General features: G+C 40.2%; 2 protein-coding genes across 3 annotated transcripts; one reads left to right on the top strand and one right to left on the bottom strand.

The window, feature by feature from the left end:
- The first annotated feature begins 14 nt into the window (after positions 1-14).
- On the top strand, positions 15-5,523 carry LOC144059084 (uncharacterized). Of its 2 annotated transcripts, XM_077577926.1 has the most exons (3): positions 15-89; positions 1,099-1,306; positions 1,379-5,523. In XM_077577926.1, the coding sequence occupies exons 1-3, from the start codon at positions 51-53 to the stop codon at positions 5,221-5,223; spliced, it is 4,092 nt and encodes a 1,363-aa protein (XP_077434052.1). In that variant the 5' UTR covers positions 15-50; the 3' UTR covers positions 5,224-5,523. The 2 variants fall into 2 exon arrangements, with proteins under 2 accessions (XP_077434052.1, XP_077434051.1); XM_077577925.1 differs by lacking the exon at positions 15-89 and having other exon boundaries at positions 132-1,306.
- Positions 5,524-9,875: 4,352 nt separating this feature from the next.
- nanos1 (nanos homolog 1) lies at positions 9,876-13,438 on the bottom strand. Its single transcript, XM_077578960.1, has one exon. The coding sequence runs from the start codon at positions 13,358-13,360 to the stop codon at positions 12,695-12,697; it is 666 nt and encodes a 221-aa protein (XP_077435086.1). The 5' UTR covers positions 13,361-13,438; the 3' UTR covers positions 9,876-12,694.
- Positions 13,439-18,903: the final 5,465 nt, after the last annotated feature.

The raw sequence follows: 18,903 nt of genomic DNA, 5'->3' as shown, positions 1-18,903 counted from the left end.
TCACAGGGAATGATAACATCTTTCTTGGTTAATGGGAGGAAAACCTACCGATGGACGTAGACTCCTGCTTTCACCGAGTACCGGAGCAGGTAAGCTTCTGCTGAACTAACTTTACAGACCATTCTTAAAGTAACGACGGGTTCGGAATAACGGCATGTTGTTCCTGGTTAATTATCTTTAAACCAGAGCGGGAGTTATTCGCCATCAGGGTCGGATGACACGGCGCTTGTGACGTTTTTTTCAAACACCCACGTTTTCTGACGTAACCCCACCTCGCTTATTGTGCCGCTTTGATAGAAACGTACTCCTGTGTGACGACACTCCGGCAAATTTCAGCGCCTGACAGCTTTAATTGCCGACTTTGGGGGCTCAATAACGCAATTAAACAAACGAGCTGGTGAGTTACGTTAAATGACGAAACCGGAAGTTAGCCGTGCTGAGTTTAGGGACACTATGGAAAAAGCACCTTCCGCTTTGAAGCCCGGTACATTAAAAAGTAACGAAAATGCGCCGTTGAAAAAATTCTCCGGACCAAGGATGACCAAAGAGTTCCTGAAGAATCACTGCAAGCAAAACAGGCTCTACTGTACACCACATTTGAACGACACACTATACCTACACTTTAAGGGGTTCTGCACCATTGAGAACTTGGAGGAGTACACCGGTCTCAAGTGTCTATGGCTGGAGAGCAATGGGCTGCAGTGCATTGAGAACCTGGATGCGCAAATCAACCTGCGCTGCCTGTTCCTGCAGCAGAACCTGATCCACAAGCTGGAGAACCTAGCACCCATGCAGCAGCTGTGCTCCCTGAATGTCTCCAACAACTACATCAACACAATTGAAAACATCTCCTGCCTCCCTCAACTCAGCACCCTGCAGATTGCCCACAACAGGCTGGAGGTGGTCCACGACATCCAGCATCTGAGCGAATGTGTGGCCCTCACAGTTCTGGACCTATCGCACAACCTGCTCCATGAGCCGGCGATTGTCCCCATCTTGGAGGCCATGCCGGAACTGCGGGTGCTGAATTTGATGGGCAATAAGGTGGTGAGCAACATTCCCAACTATAGGAAGACGCTAATCGTCCGCCTTCGGCAGCTCACCTTCCTGGACGACCGGCCCGTCTTCCCCAGGGACAGGGCCTGTGCTGAGGCCTGGGCCCTGGGTGGTCTTGAATTGGAACGCAAGGAGAGGGAGCAGTGGGACAACCAGGACAGAAAGAAGATCCAGGAGAGCTTGGATGCCTTGTCTATGATTAAAAAGAAAGCACAGCGGAGACTGCGCCTTAAAGAGGAAGCTCAGAGAGGTACGCATTTTATTTTTTGTCCAACACAAAATGTCATCGATATACATATGACCATTACTTGCCTTTTCACAGGTGACTCTGAGGCTTCCATCTCTTCCGAAGTCTCTTGTGAGGACGTGGCTGCTGAGAAAATCAAAAGCTTTGTGCAGGACACACTGAATGCCCAAGATGATTTTCTCAAAAGTCAAACAATTCGGTGTAGTGAAAATCAGGAAGATGATAAAGGGATGGAGGCCAAGGTTAAAGATAAAATGTCTGAGCAAGTTGAACAGAACCAAGAATTAGATGGACAGAAGTATCTTCTTGGTGATGAAGCAAGAAGAGAACCTCTAACATTTGTAAACCATGATGACCAGGGGTTCCAGCTTCTTTCAGTGAGGGTAGATGATTCTGAGGAAGCACACAGTCCCGGTCCACTGGGGGCTGGACTGGGAAATGCAGAGCTGCTGCAAATTGATGACATTCCTGGTCTTGAAGATGTGGAACCACCTGCTAAGAACATCCAGCGCTTTGTGCAGGACACAGTGGAGAACAATGAGGAACTTCTGCTAGGTCAAACAATGCTGCAAGCAGGCAAAAACCAGGAAAAAGGTGAAGACTCCAAGTCAGAGCAGCTTGATGAAGGGTTAGAGACTGACATTAAACATGAGATGTCTGAGAAAGATAAAGTACATGCTCAGCGAGGTCATGAGCAGTATCAAGTTCTTGTCAATGAAGAAGTAAGAGAACCTATAGCAATTTCTTACCCTGAGCAACAGGTTTCTTCCATGAAGGTAGATTCCCCTGAAGAGGCACAAGGTCCCACTGTTCTAGAGGATGCAACGGTGCTTCATATTGATGATATTCTTTGCGATTTGAAATCAGACAGTCAAAAGATTCACAGGCTTGTGCACAACACTATGGAGGCCCATGAGGACTACATCCAAAGTCAAACACCACCACAAGCTAATGAAAACCAGGAAAAAGCTGAGGACTCCAAATCAAACCAGCTTGATGAAGGGTTCGAGACTGACATTATACATAATGTGTCCAAGGCAGATAATGAAGATGCTCAGCGAGGTAATGGTAAGCAGGATCAGGGTCTTGTCGAAGAAGGAAGAGAACCTATAACAATTTTGAACGCTGAGCAACAGCTTTCTTCCATGGAGGTAGATTTCCCTGAAGAGACAAAAAGTCCCAGTGTTCTGGAGGATGCAATTTATGTTGATGATATTCTTGATGATTTGGAACCAGTTGGTGAGAAGATTCACGCCCTTGTGCACAACACCCTGGAGGCCCATGAGGAGTACTGCCAAATTCAAACAATGCCGCCATCTGAGGAAAACCAAGAAATAAATGAAAAGTCAGAATCAGAGAAGCTTGATGTAGAACTGGAAGCCAAAGAGATGTCTGAGAAAGAGGAACATGATGAACATGATTGGCAGATGAGTGGAGTTGACGAGCAGGTTCTTGATGATGAAGCAGGCCGAGGACCTACAACAATTATAAACCCTGAGCTCCAGAATATCCAGCTTCCTTTGGTGGTAAATTCTCCTGAAGAGCTACAAGGTCCCACCTCACTGTGCACAGGACTGCAGCATGCAGAGTTGCACACTGATGATAGTTCTTATATTGAAGATGTGAAATCAACTGCCAACAACATCCATACACTTGAGCAGGACACACTAGAGGCGAATGAGGATAATAAAAGACAGGGATATGATGAAAACCAAAAGGAAGGAATGGAGGCATCTGAAAAAGATGAACAGGCTCAACAAGGTGATGGTGAAATTGTTCGGGTTCTTGCCGTTGAAGCAAGACGTGAATTTATAACAATTGTAAACCTCAAGCTCCAGGAGGCTCAACTTCCTAAGGTGAAGGCAGATTCTTTTCAAGGACTGCGGTATGCTGTACTGCTACACATTGATCTTCCTCTTTTTGAGGATGTCGCACCATCTACTTCGAGCATCCAAAGCTTTGTGCAAGAAACACTAGAGGACCATGAGGAGTTTCTCCAAAGTCAAACAACTCAGCCATCTGATGAAAATCAAGACGAAGACTCCAAATCAGAGCAGTTTAATAAAGAATTGGAAGTCCGAACTGAAGAAGAAGAAGAAGCAGCATCAGAAGAACACGAAGAACAAGCTCAGCAGGCTGATGGAGCAAAAGACCATGTACTTTGTGATGAAGTATTAATAGAACCTACAACATTTGTAAACAATAAGCATCAGGAGACGCTGCTTCCTTCAGTGGTGATAGATTCCCTTGATGGGCCACAGGAGTCCTGTCTAGAGGGGACTGGACTACCGGATGCAGTACTGTTGCACATTGATAATTATCCTGATTTTGAGGATGTGGAAGCAATTGCTAAGAACATCCAAAGCCCTGTGCAAGACACACTGGAGGCCCAAGATGAGTTTCTCCAAAGTGAAATAACACTAAAATCCAATGAAAATGTGGAAAAAGGTGTAGCCATGTCCAAACAGCTAGATGAAGGACTTCAGATCACAACGGAAGTGTTCATGTCTGAAGAACAGAAAGAGCAAGCTCAAGAGGCAGATGAAGAGAAAAATGATGTTCTTGATGATGAAGCAACAGTTGGACCTACAACAATTGTTAAGCTTGAACATCAGGAGAACCAGATTCCTTTCATTAAGGTAGAACCTTCTGAAGAGCCACGCAGTATCCAAGTGGAAGATACAGTCTCGCTGCCTATTGATGATCGTCTTAAGCTTGAGGATGTGGAACCACTTTCTGAGAACATCCACAAGCATGAGTTTCTTCAAAGTCAAACAACACAGAAAAAATTGAGTGAAGGATTGGAGGCCGAGATTGAAGATAAAATTTCTGCGGAAGATGTTAAACAGGCCCAGCAGGTGGATAGAGAGGGAGATCTTGTTCTTGCTGAGGGAGTAGGAAAACAAATTGAGCAACCACAACAACAGGATAATATTTCTATGTTGTGGGTAGAATCTTCTGAGGGGTGGTTGGATCCAGAGCCACTGTGCATTGACAATATTCTTCTTGAAGATGTGCAACCACCAGGTGAAACCATTCAAAGTTTTCTGAAGGATATACTAGTGAAGGCCCAAGATGAGTTACACCAAAGTCAAACAACATTGCAAGATGCTGGAAACCAAGAAAACAATGATGATTCTGAAGTAGAGCAGTTAGAGCAGCTGGGTGAAGTTGCAGAGGATAGAAGAGATGAAAAGTTGGGAGCGCAAAGAGAACAAGCTCAGCAGACTGATGGAAAAGTGCATCAGGTTGTTTCCGATGAAGTTGGAAGTCAACCTACAACTATAAACTCTGCGCAGTGGGAAAACCAGCATGTCTCATTGATGGCGGATTTTCTCGATGAATCACAAGGTCCCAATTCAATGGGGGCTGAACTGGAGGATGCAGTGCCACTTTGCATTGATGACATCATTCTTGAAGACGTAGAACCACCTGCTGAGAACATCCACAGCCTTCTGCAGTGCACTCTGGAGGACTGTGCGGAGTTTCTCCCAAGTCAAACAAAACTATGTGCCAATAAAAAAACGGAAGAAGAGTCTAGATCAGAGCACCTTAATGAAGGACTGGAGTTTGAGATTAAATATACAATTTCTGGGGAAGAGGAAGAAAAGGCACAACAGTTGGATAGAGGGGAATTCAGAGATAAGAAACTTCCTTTGGGGATGTTAGAATCTGAGGAACCACATAGTGCAGGTGTACAGAAGGCTGGGCTGGATGATGCAGAGTTGCTGCTACTTGACGATAGTGCTGACCTTGAGGTCGTGGAAAGGTCGTCCCCTCAGCAGGTGTTCCAAATAAAAACGGAAGTCCCATCAGAAGATGGATCAGTCTGGAGCGACATCCTTCCTTGTGGTCCAGATAATGAGTCATTGTTTTTAATGAGTGGCTGCTCCAAGTCACTAGAACCACCTCAAGATTGATCTCTTCTGCACCCGGATGATGATGTGGAGCCTCTGGCTATGGAAGTAGAGGAAAATGTTCGATTGTGGAGCTGGAATAACATCAGACTTTCTGACAGCACTTTGGATGTTTTTTTATTTTTGTATGTATGCACCTTAATTTGATCAAAGAAGAGTTAATACGCAGCAGTACAAAATAAACCAAAGTAAATCAACCAAAGTCAGTAAGACGTTGACACAACTTTTAAGCTTTTCACAATGAAAACAAAAAAAAAAAAAATATGAGTGTGATTAAAAACATGCTAGTTGTTTTAATGGAAATGGAACTGCTGTCATTTGTCAAAGGGTACCTAACCCCAGTATTGGGATTCTCTCAATGTACAAGGACAAAAGCTTTGGAAAATGAATGCAATGAATGAAGATGCATTGTTGTAATTCCCAATACTTCTCTATGTAGTGCTGGTACGAGTCAAAAGGACAATCATTTGCATAATCATGTAGGTCTACATCTGTACATAGGGGGTGTTACATAATACACAGGTGGAATTAAGCCCTCGCTTGAAAGTGGCCTTCATTTCATGGAAATACATTAAAAATGCTAAACTAACCATGCATATATTTTGAACATCCCTCCTCATAGCTTAAACGAGCTGTTGTAAAAAAATTGAGCGGTGCCAAATGACTCCCCGGCTGGCCCCGCCTCACCCGCTCCCTCCCTCTCGGGTCTAAAAGATCCTATCCCTTTTCACCTCACACTCGCGCCCGCTCTGTGGAATGACTTTCATGCTTGGCTGCGGTCCAATTTTATCTCCGGGAGTTGTTGCTAGGCGACAGGCAGGGACGTCCTTATTGCCCGTGTGATGGGACCAATACATCATATCTACCAATCTGTTACTTATTATCAGTGTCAACATGACTCATGTGGGTCAGAGGGCTAAATAGGTCCTTATAAATGAAGGCATGAAATAACTAGAAACTGGAGTCACTTTTGTGGTATATTAAAGGGGATACTTGACTCATTGAGACATTTTCAGCAGTAAAAAGTAGATAACGACCAATCACTTTTTTTATTAAATTGCTGGTTTTGAAAAGCACACTTGAGGCTGTCTAAAGTTCTGTTGGCAGCTTATTCCATTTGCGTGCAGCATAACAGCTAAATGCTGATTCACCGTGTGTGCTTTGAACTCTGGGTTCCACTAATTGACCTAAGTCAGCTGACCTCAGAACCATATTGGGTTTATATTCAATAAGCATTTCTTTTATGTAAGATCTAGGGTGATATTAAATGGAAAATTTGCGATTAAAACCACTTTTTGTCATATTTTCTAATTAAGTATGACCTGACAGTTACAATACAAAAATCTGCAAAAAAGCATCCATTTTCATATTTACACATATTTTAAGCTTTATGCTCAACACCTACACAAAATACGTATACATTTGAGGTGTAGGTACTTTTGTCCATTTTGGGGAGCCACCCTCACGTTGTATGCTGTAGTATCTGTGATTTTGATTGTGTGTGGCTTTAAAAGGCAAGATCTGGCCTGTTGAATGACGGAGTCAGCGAACGAGAGTGTAGCGTTAGCTTAGTTTGCGCATTGAGCGACTTGGTCAGTTTTGGCTGTGCTGTTAGTGTATGAATGTGCTTGTTACGTGTCTATTTTGTGGAGGGATAACAATTTTTTTAAACGGCAGTCATAGGCTTGAGTTAAATTAGCCAAGGCTACAAATGTTGCTCATAGTTTTAAATCTCCCCATTTAAGCGTTTTTTTTTTTTCTCTTAACATTTTAATATAAATCACCAAAATGTGAGCTATGTGTTTGTTTTCCGTGCGCCTGAAGGCATCATTGAGTCCAGGCGGTCTCTCGGCGTATCTATTATCACTCGTTTATTCTTAGCCGCTCCACCAAAAATAAACAAGGACAGCAGGGAACTTGTTTTTCCTCCCATCCTCTTCTTGAAAAAAGGACTTTAATTTCCTGCAAAATAACAATGTGCGGTCATCCTATAGAGATAAACAAGGCCCCATGATGTGATTCATTCTTTTTAACATCAGTGTCTTCATGTTGTTAAGCAACATTTTTACTTGAGCTTCAGAGTTGCTAAACACTACTTCTCATCATTAACTACTAACACGGACGTATTCCTTTTTTGTAAAGACTGGCAGTGCACTTTCTTAATGTCTGCTATTTTTAGGCTGCCCTTTAGAAGCTTTGCAGCAGCAACAAAACAGGAGGCCTTTAGGCAGACAAAAATAAGTCCAATAATCAAAATGTGCTTTTGGTCAAGTAGTTTTGCGTATGAACCTCTGGCCGTCAGTTGTGGCCTACAGCAGCTCCTTGCAAGCGTTCTCATTTTGTATTTGTATGTTTGAATGTACTGTATTGCCAATTCATTAACAGCTATGCGCTGGCGACGGCGACTCTCCTTGCCCACATGTGAGGGCATGGCAGTACCTCAAATGCTTCATTCTTTTAACTTCACTCAAATGCAGTCATATATGAAGCTTGCGATAGTAACTCAAATTTGGTACGCAACCTAAGGCAAAGCTTTTATTATTTGACTTTCTGACGTGTCTGTGAGCCCCAATTTAATATTCTCTACCCGTGACATGGTTAGCTAGGCATGGTGAAGATTCAGAGCCATTTTCAAGCAACATCTGGCTGCAAGACACTAAGACAGCAATGCAGAGGTGGCTATGATACTATCCGTGATTCAACCTATGAAACCCAAGATAATGGCAGCACCTCAGTTTTAAAACTTTAAACTAGGGGTGTAAAAATTAGTGCATTCATTTAAAGTTCCTTTAAGGCCGCAAATTCTTTGAACACGCGATTAATGACCACCCCCTACTTAAAAATCCTGTTCTGGGGGAATTGTAGTCGCAATGCAGCAGACACGTCCACATCAAAATTTTGCAGTAATAAATTTTATAATAATGCATATATTTGTGGATACTGGGGTCAAGTTGTATTTTACAATTTTTAAAACGTGCAGAATTTCACAAGTTACTTCATGTTAAAGATTAGATGGATCTTAATATGAAAAGAGAAATGCACTGCGCTGTCACTAACGTCTTACAAATGCAATTATGCCATCTAGTGGCAGAAAAATGATCAAAACACAAATTAATATCACACTAATTTTTTACAGTACGGTAAATCATTTTATTTTTAATTACATTTTATGAATTATTATGAAACGACTGTATCAATGACTAAAAGATGCAGCCATATTTCTATTTTTTTCCTACTTGCAGGTATGAAAATTTTGAAAAAATATTTTACTGTACATTTAGATAAAATTGGTGCTTAATCATAAGTACTGAACGTAAGTACGTAACTACTGAAGTCATGCCTGACACCCCTACTTTAAACCACTTTCCTATAAAATGACAACAATGGAGTTTTCTTACTGTAGTTCTCGGTGGCTAATTTCAGAACGATAACTAATAAGTAATAAACCGTGCTGTGATGCTTGATCCTTGGCCTATTTGGACTAAAGCATGTGAAGTGGTAGCCCTGAGAACTGTTTTAAATGGTGGAAAAATCATGCATGATGTGACTCTTTTAAAAGCCTCCACTCCCTTCATCAGACTTTATTGTGCACTCAAGTCAGCCAGCTAAGGCATATTATACATTCATGTAAGATACACATCACATAAGTGGCTGGGCTAACTGGATTATACGGGGCCCAGCGTGCGCTGCGCTAATGGAGGCGGCGACTCGGGGGGAATTACACGGCTAGCCTGCAATGCTATAGCCTAGTGTGGGCTTGCCAAAGCCAATCGCAGTCGCACTTAGTCGTCATCCATATTTAATGGCGGGGCTGAGGCTGGAGGGAATATGCGTTTCTTTCGGGCTGCATGCAACAAAAGTTGTGATGTTATGATACATTTATGTAGCGGAACCGCGCTATTCGCAGGGCATAATGACCAGGCTGGACCACGAATCGTGAAAATCATCGCACGATTGACACTCATTTATAAATGCTTTTTTTTTTTTTTAAATCCCAACATTTTTTTTAAATGTCAATAAGCATTTTCCATGAAAAAAAAACAACGTTTCTAAGATAGTCCCAATACATTGGTGCCTTGAGATAAGAGTGTCTTGACTTACAAGTTTAAAATTAAAATAGTATTGATGTGAATTGTGTACTAAAGTGACACATTGTAATTCTTAAAAAATATGTTTTGTTGCTTTTTTCATATGTTTGGATGCGCAGATATGAATGAAAAGGCAGTAATTTTGCCACTCCCCTGGAAAAAATTATGTTAATAATTTGTTTTTGTTTTTTTTACTATAAGTGATTCATTATAATTAGTATAAATGTTTATTCTTATTTTAGTTTCTGATTTATTTTTCAATTAAACTTTGTATAACATTGTCCAAAGTTTACTGAAAACATTGTAATTTGCATGCCAGGCCAGTAGTTGGCGATATTTAGTTTGTCCGACAGTGAAGTATCCAAAAACAGTCTCCACTAGTTTGCTGTCCAAAGTAGTTAACATGGCATCGGGGACATTGGTTCTGCAGCTCAACTTCTAAAAATTACAATTAATCAATCGGACCTATATTTGTCCGAAAATTTGTTATCTTTCCGCCATCTCCCCGCTACGAATTATAGATATGAATCATGTCAACAGTGGAGTAAAGATTCAGTGTAGACCAAGTAAAAGGACAAATATTTAATCAGTTTATTATTTCTCTAATGACTTCATATGTTTGTTATTCTGCACAGCAGCATACAGCCCAAAAGAAATGTGCTCAAATATAAATAACAACAGTGTTTTCATCATCATCATCATCATCATCATCATTTCTTCATTTAATCCAAACATCAACAATAACAACAACAACAAAGTATATTTGCCTAAAAAGTATGGGCATGTTCATTAGTATTTACACAAAAAAAAAACGCGCTCGGTAACGTTCTCTCCCGTTGTGTTAAATGCAACAGAAATACAATTATGTTATACAAAGATTCAAAATACTATCAAAAATCCTTATTATAAATGGCATTCTATCAATAAACTGCCTTAGACTTGTTTTTTCTTCTTCTTTTAAGTACAAAAATCAGGTTGAGGTAGCACCCTCTTGTGGTCACTCTTTGTTCAAATGCTGACGTCACACGCGCGCACACGCACGCATGCCAGCCTGAACCGTTGATTCCTTTGGTAAACTGTCAAGACAAGCGCAGTCCTGCATACATTCGCAACAGTTTTGCATGATTATTGTTATTTGGGAACTCCTCAGTAAAACCGCCGTGTGGTTGACATTCATTTGCTTGTCTCCGAGTGGGAAGAAGAAGAAGCGTGAAATCCAGTGTGTCGATGCCCTTATTTGGCAATGTAAACAAAAACGAAGGCGTTTGGCTTTGAGAAACTTGGTGGGAAAAAACATTCCTGGGAGGAAAAGAACAGAAGCTCCTTTAAACAGAGGACACATTGTGTCCCGCCTCTTTGCGGACTCTCTCGACTGTCAACTTTTGTGGGATCAAACAATTCCTGACTAGACACATTCTTTTGTTGAACCCTCCTGTTACCTTTGTTTTCGCTAATGTCCGTGGGTCAATTGGACCCAGATGTGTGTGTGTGTGTTTTATTTTTAATGATCTGAAATTGTGCGAAATGAAAAGAAAACAGTCACTTAAACATACCAATCAATATTTTTATGAACTCACTTATGAAACATTTTAATTCAAATATGTGAAAAGAACTGTTTTAATCAATTTGTTTCATCGGGTCATTCTGACCCGGGGTGTTCTTAATGATTCAAAAGTCTCAGTCACAATAAACATTGTTTATATGTCATTATTAACTTCATGAATATCAATTTCATTTTATGAAACTAACCATTTTCATCAAGAAGTTGCATATGGGTCAATTTGACCCAAAACGTGTAATGATCCATTCATGTCTGAAAATTCGTTTTTAAAAATCCCAATAACCTATACTTTATTCAAATGACAACTTTCTTGTCAAATATGTGAACTATATCATTTTCATTAAGTATCATATGGGTCAATTTGACCCGGGGAGTGTTGCATGAACCACTACCTATAGTGTCTAAAACAGGGGGGGGGGGGGGCGAAATCCCATACTGCATCATTTAAATGTCAATATTAACTAGGTGACTAACTATATCATTGAACAGATGTGATCATCATTTTCATTAAGCCAAAAATAAGTTTCATTTGGGTCAATTCGACCCGGGCCATGTTTAATAATTAATCCAAAAGTATTCAAAACAGGAAGAAAAAAAACAATAAGCATTACTTATGTGTAACTAATAGCTCATCTCTTAACCATTCCAACAAAATATTTAAAATTCTCAAGTCTCAAATGGGTCAAGTTGACCCGCAACATAACAGGAGGGTTTTCGATGGCCAACAAAACTTTGGTTTTCTAAACGACAACAAAAGAGGTCAGCTTTGCTGCCAGATATACAAAAATACTCATTATAGAAACATGACATTCAAAAGCCCACTAACCAAAATACTCAGTTTTTGTTCATCTCTCTGAATGATTACTGTACATTGGTGTATTGAAATATACACACATTAGCTCATCAAGGGGGAAAAAATAAATTCAATGTACAAGGCGTCTACGAGTGGATATACAGGAACTATAAAAATACATCTGGATACATGGGGGGGAGGTGTCCAAAGTGTGGCTCGGAGGCTATTGTGCAGCCGAATATGTTTTCCATGGGCCCGTTGCAAGAAAATAAAAGATTTGAAAAGTGAAAAAACATTTAAAAAATTACAAAACAAAAAAGCCTTAAGCATTCAAATCAACATGTTGAAATAGATTTAGGGTGACTCTAAATTGAAAAAAAAAGAAGAAAAGAAATGGTATTAATTTGAATAAGAGTGTAAAAAAACATGACAAATATGAGGTTTAGGACCACACTTAAATAAATAAAAAAAAGAAAAAATATATATGTATAACAAAAATAAAAATAAATGAATAATTATGAACTTTTTTTCAGAATCAAAATTAGCATTGCAAATTGGACTTAGATCAACAAATTAGAGCAACAACAAAAAAAGTAAACAAAAATTATATATATATATATATATATATATATATATATATATATACACATACACACACACACACACACACTAAAAGATAAAGAAAAATTAAAACAATATTAAATTGTCTAAGTATTAGAAATGACAATGAGATTAAGAATCACACTAAAAAGTTTATATTTTTTTTTTAAAAAACGAATACAGTATTTGCTTTGTCACCTATAACACAAAACATACAGTATATTTAAAAATATATATTTAACTGCTTAAAATATGACTACTACACTTCATTGGATTGGTGTATGAATTTTTGTTGTATGTATTTTGTTGGACACCCCTGCACGAATAGTCAAAAGTCTAAATAAAAGCAACAGTCATCTGCAAATTGTTCAGTGCAATTCTTCATCATATTTTAGAGTCGTTTTGTCTTTCTTTCGATCACTTCTCTTGTTATTAGAATATTTTCATCCGCTTACCCCCCACAGCCCGGCCGCCCTTAAGTGGCCTCTGCGGGGGCTGCTCCTTGGACAGCGGGCAGTACTTGATGGTGTGCGCGTTGTCCCCGTTGGCGCTGCACAGCGGGCAAGTGTACGCCCGCAAGATGGGGCACACCACCCGGCCGTCGGGCGTCTTGAGCACGTGCGAGCCGTACACCTCCTCCGGGGCGCCGTTGTTCCGGCAGAACACGCAGATTTTGGGCTCCAGTTTGGCGCGCACGGACGTCGGCTTGCCGCGGCTCCTCATGCGCTCGAAGCCGGGGAAGCAGCCGTGCGCCTCCCGCTCCGGCAGCTGGCTCTGGAAGGGGCTGAGGATGGAGAAGCGCTCCTTGAGGTCTGCGACGCAGCCCGGCGGCGGGGGCGTGCCGGGCGGGCATCCGAAGCAGCAGCAGCCGCCGCCGCCCTCCAGCGCGCCGCCTTCGCAGGCGCACTCGGGCGCGTCGTCCAGCCCCAGCGTGGCCTTCAGGGACTCGGTGATGGAGTTGGGGCTCATCATGTAGGGCATGCTCAGCTTAGGGTTCTTGGTGACCAGCGTGGTCAGGCCCAGGTAGTCGTTCCAGAAATTAAAAGTGTAGTCGTAGGGCCCCCTGGCGCTCAAGTAGTTGTGATTGAGAAAATCCATGCTGGCCGGGGAACGGGAAGAATAAAATCCTCCCGGATGGTGCGATATCTCCAGTGTGGTGGTCTCATCTGAGCTCTCAGTGCTCGCTCTGTGCCTTATAAGGAGGGAGAGGTGGGAGGGGCTTTCTCGGAACCACGTTGTGGATCACGACTGCTTCAAACATCAGCTTTTTTTTTTAGATTTATTTTTTTAAATAAGGGATAACATAGTGGACATTATTGTATTTTTGGTCATGCATCATGGAGGTGGAGCCTATAAGTGGATTTGGAGTTTAAATTATAAATTGGGATGGGGGGGGGGGGGGGGGGACTCATAACAGTTTCGTAGAGCTCTGAACATAAACACGAATGCGCTGAACATTATGGAGTGACCACATGTGAGAAAACAGTGAAAAGTTTGAACACACCTAGTCATCATAAAACATGACAAAGTGTCCCAAAACTTCTGTTTTAATGTAAAGCGTGTATTATTATTATTATTATGTGCACACTTAATATTACCCCCCACCACCACCCCCAATTCCATGATGTAAAGATTTAGGTCATGTTACACAGCTTTCAACAGGGGGCAGCAGAGTGCAATCCCCAGTGAATGTAAACAAAGAGAGCTCAAGTCTTGTTCTGAATGCAACCAAAGTGGAAACTGAGCTTCCCTGGCGGAGGTTTTTGGACTCTTTCTGTTCGTGTCAATCAGAAATGAGCATTATTATATTTGCAAAAGAATTTTTGGACACAAAAGTATGGCGTGTGCGCAGGTTTCCCGGGTGGAGTGTATCGTGCTGAGATTGTTTACAGGCCTTAATTTTTTAATGGATCTTTTTTTGCTGTAAAATCCAGTGGTAATGTCAGGTGGAATCAGTCTTCTCTCTTCCTGCTGAGGAATGTTGGAAGCCCCCTCCTTAAAACAAAGATAAAGTCGAGTGACTGCTGTTCTAATTAAAACTCCCAGGAAGGAACTCACTGACTTCTCATATGCGCCTGCCAGTGATCTAATAAGACACGCAAGCACGCTTCATTGGACTTTCTCCCTGTGAAGTATTGACTCCTCATTGGATTCTCACTCGTGCTCAGATGGGGCCCAAATTTTATGATGAAACATTAATATTGCATGTATTGCTTTTTCTTTAGTGTGTGCGTCTGCCCGTGTGTGTGTAAGCGTGCAAGTCGATTCCCTCCTTGGCTCTGTCTGAAATATTCATGGCCCGCATTATTCCCGTAATTGTTGAGACTAAGAGGGATTAATAACAGTCGTGAAATAATTCTGTGGGCTGTCCCCTGGAGCCCTTGTGACTATATTGGAATGAGGAAGCGGCATTTGTGGTGGAATGATGCATAATATGGTGGAATTCTATACAGTAATACTCCACAGTTCTATTCATGAATTCATCTTTTTTGCATTTTTTTTTTCTGACAAACATATCCTCAGCTATATTCTCACCTATGTCAAGTTTTTGGGCTTTCTGGGACTCCTTAAAATGCCACAAGATGTAGCCAAAAATAGGCCCAACTGATATGGAGTCTTTGTCCTGGTGTTGATTTGATTACAATATTTGGCAGGATAATTCCAAAGAACGACTAATCCACCAATTAATTTAAAAAATAAAAAAAATCACTGCCATTGACGCCTATAAACAACAAAAAATTATTTGAACTATTAACAAGAGTATGAAAACCTAGACATTTTTTAAGAATGTTATTTTTTTAAGATCATTAAAAATTAGGGGCGTCAGGCGATTAAAATTAATAGCATGACTTCACTAGTTAACTCAACATTAATCAAAAATTTTATATCTGTTCTAAATGTACAGTATTTTTTTTATAGGATTTCATACTCTTGTTAACAAAAGTGGGAAAAAAATGTTAAACTAATAAAAATAGTTCAAATGAATTTTTGACGTCTATAGCCGTCAATGGCAATGAATGAGTTAATTAAAAAATATAGATACAAGTTTCCGCCTATAAACATCATCAAGCATATAATTTATACATGTATTTAAGGCAATGAGATTCATTTTTCCAAAACCATTTCCAGTTGAATACATTTTTGTCGAAACTTTATTTGGACGCAAGCAGTCATTGTTATTTAGGTCGCAACGCACTTGAGACTCGTACATGTGACCTCCATGCTAACCAAATTAGCAGCACCTACCAAAGCACGTCAATGTTAACAACATCCCTGTGCAGTATAAATTTCCCGTTATATGGAGGCTCGGCGCCTTTTTACGACAATTAACGTTCAGGCCGAGTCTTGTCATGCGGTCGCTCCACAATCTTGTGTGTGTCCGTGTTTATGTTCAAGACTGATTTGTTCTGCCCGGTCTGCCTCGTTTCTCTCTCCATAATAGTCAGTTTGTGCAAATAAAGACCTCCCCCTCTATTGGCTTATTGACACTGACACATCCCTCCGACTCTGTTTAAGCTAATAATAATGGAAGCCATGGCACCACACAGACTCACAAATAAAAGCCGCTTTGATGCATTTTTCATGTATTCCCTCCATCTCCATGTTTACAGAGAGCAATATTGATCACTCAGACAATGCATAATGGGGTTTCAGGAATTGCTTGAAAAATCTATTTGGCTATATTGATCGCCGTAATGAAGACGAATGCTGAATCAAGACCCCCTGTGCATTGGCCGCCGCCCGCTAACATTTGTCATGCCATTAAATTCACACCTACATGCCTTTTTTCTTGCAATAAATCTGATTTGTATTTGCAAGCATTACAAGCGCTATTTTAGCTAATAAAAGTGCGTATACGGCAAAAGCAACCACCTTGATCACACGTCCTGGCACGTCAAGTCAACCACATTCGCTTTGTATTGAAGATGAGTAGAGACTCTCAAAAAGGTAAAAAGTTGAAAGTCAATTCGATTACTTTGTTTTAGTGACCGAGTGTCGATGTCCTTTGAATTCTGACTGTCATGTTTTGAACGAGTATATCCAAAAACGTCTTCACTTTGTTTTAAGCAGGGCTCTTATAGTTTTTGAAAATTTTATTGTAGTTATTTTTCATTTTGTTTTGAGTTTTGTTTTTTAAATTGAGTTGGTTTTAATTAGTTTTCAGGGTGTTTCTTTTATTAGCTTTAATTACTTTAAAAATGCCTAGTTTTAGTTTAGTTTTAGTTTAGTTTTAGTTTCAGTATTAGTTTTTGTAAAAAACAATTTTTTTTAAAATGTATATTACTTTTGCGCAATATTTAATAAAAACATATTAAAATGAAAAAAAGTAACACATTTTTCACCTAGCGTTGCATTTCGGCTAAGTTAAATGAAAAAGCAGCCGAGCCATTGGAGCTAAAAGTCAAGCACGCAAAATTGTCGCCAAGGAGCGACGTCATCTGAAGGTGCGTTTCTATTGGCTGCTGCTAGATGACATCACTTTTGTGCGACATACTTTCAAACGTCGTTATTCCGGTTAATATCGAAAAATATACTTGAAATCAGATTTAAAATCATCCCCAAAAGCTCATGTATTAAATTAATTACCAAAGACTAAAACGAAGGACATTTTTGCTATAATGATAGTTAGTTTTAGTTAGTTTTGTAAACATAAAATGTAGTTTTAGTTAGTTTCCGTAAAAAAAAAAAAAAAGCATTTCCGTTTTTATATTATTTCATTAACAAAATTGTTTGTTGAATTTTAGTTTTAGTTTTTTCGTTAACAAAAATAACTTCGGTTTTAAGAAGCGCAGAAGACTCACAAAATGGTGAAAACCAATGGTCGTTGCTTTGTTTTAATAGACGCAGTGTTGACAACCTTATGTATTGCCAATGGCGGACAGTAACTATTCACTGTTGAAGACAAAGGCAAGACGGTGTAAGAATAAAAGCAACAATCAACCAACTTGTCGGCCACCTTTAATTTATTCTTGTCCGATCACTTTCAGTTTGTAAATCAATAGCAAATACACAAAACTCAACCATGGCGTTCCACAGGGGTCTGCACTTGGACCAGTAATGTTTGAACATCACATGCTGCCAAATACCAATAGCTGTCATTTCAGTATATAGATAAAAAGTGCTCTAATATTTTGTGCTTTTTCTACAAAAAAGTCAGTTCAACGACAAAGTATAAGCTTTCTTTTGTTCACTTCCATTTTGGGTTTCTGAGTTTATAGTGTACGCTTTAACAGGCACCCATTATAGCTCTGTTTGCCATTATGCAAATGAGCAAAGACGCAGGAAATTAAATCAGATTTGATTAACCGCCGTAGGGATGTGATCTCGCCGGTCCACGGACCCCCGAATCGGGCCTCCTTTAGTACTTTATAAGGCTTTAAAAGCTTAAAAGGTGTGCAGGCTTGACATTAACGGCGTCTGTACATTTTTGATTATGCTCCCATCTCCCCAGAGGAGCTGCACTTAATGGGAATTATTTCCATATCAGTGGAAAGCACTGCAGTTCCAATTGATGCATTCTCATAGCGCCATCCAGCAAATATCTAATTGCTGCATTTTCTTTTGTTCCCCGGCCCGACAGGCAAGACAAAAAGAGGCTCTTCATAATTGCACGTAAACTCCGAGGAGGCTATTGTTGTGCATGTGCCATGCGAGATAACTGGCGATTACACCCAATGTTATTCGAGGAGCGTGACGGCACTGAAACCATTAAAGTGTGTCAGTCAACCAGGGAGCTGAATGTGCTTTTAGTACAGCAAAACAAAGAACATCCGCAGAACACGTTCATTGCCTTGTATGTATATGCATGAGCGGTGTACGGCAAAAAAACAAAACAAAACATGAATTGGTATATATCATAACTCATTCACTGCCATTGACGGGTATGGACGTCAAAAATTCATTTAAACAGAATTTTTTTATTGTACATTTAGAACATATATAAAATTTGGGATTAATCGTGAGCTAGTGAAGTCATGCGATTAATTACAATTAAAAAAATGATAATAATCTTTTCTTTCTTTTTTTAATTAGGGATATCAGGCGATTCAAATTTGTAAACTGTTCTTAATGTACAATTTAAAAAAAATCTAGGTTTTCATACTCTTGTTAACAAAAGTGTGGGGGGGGGGGAGTGTGTCATGTTTATTTTCAGTCTTGTTTAGTCCCTGTCATGTTTAGCCTCTGTTTTCCTTGTGTGTTCCCCTTGTCGTGTCATTTCCTGTTTTATTGTGAAAAGTCTGACTCCTCTCGTTTCAGGTCACTTGCCCTTCCTTGTGTGGTGTCTGTGTCAACCCTGATCCCTGATTGTGTCCACCTTTCCCCATTACCCTCATGTGTCATCCAATCAGTGCCCTCAGCCAGGTGTGTCTTGTTCTGTCATTAGTGTTGGTGTATTTAGTCGGTTGTCTCCCCCCTGTCTGTGTCGGTTCATTGTTGCCACTGTCGTAAGTCTTTCGCCACGTCACGCTGACCTTTTTGCCTTATCAGGATCCATGTCATGTTGTAAGTCTCGCCTTAGTTGTTTTGTCATGTTTAGCTTCATGTTTTGTTAGTTCAGTTTATTTTGTATTTTGAAGTTAGTTTTTTTGATTAGAAATTAAAACCTCTTTTTGGACTGCACCTCTGCCTCCTTGCTCTGC

Source organism: Vanacampus margaritifer, chromosome 10, assembly GCF_051991255.1.
Source record: "Vanacampus margaritifer isolate UIUO_Vmar chromosome 10, RoL_Vmar_1.0, whole genome shotgun sequence".
NCBI lineage: Eukaryota > Metazoa > Chordata > Actinopteri > Syngnathiformes > Syngnathidae > Vanacampus > Vanacampus margaritifer.
The sequence above is the reverse complement of the archived record's forward strand: the minus strand, read 5'-3'. Positions and strand labels throughout refer to the sequence as shown.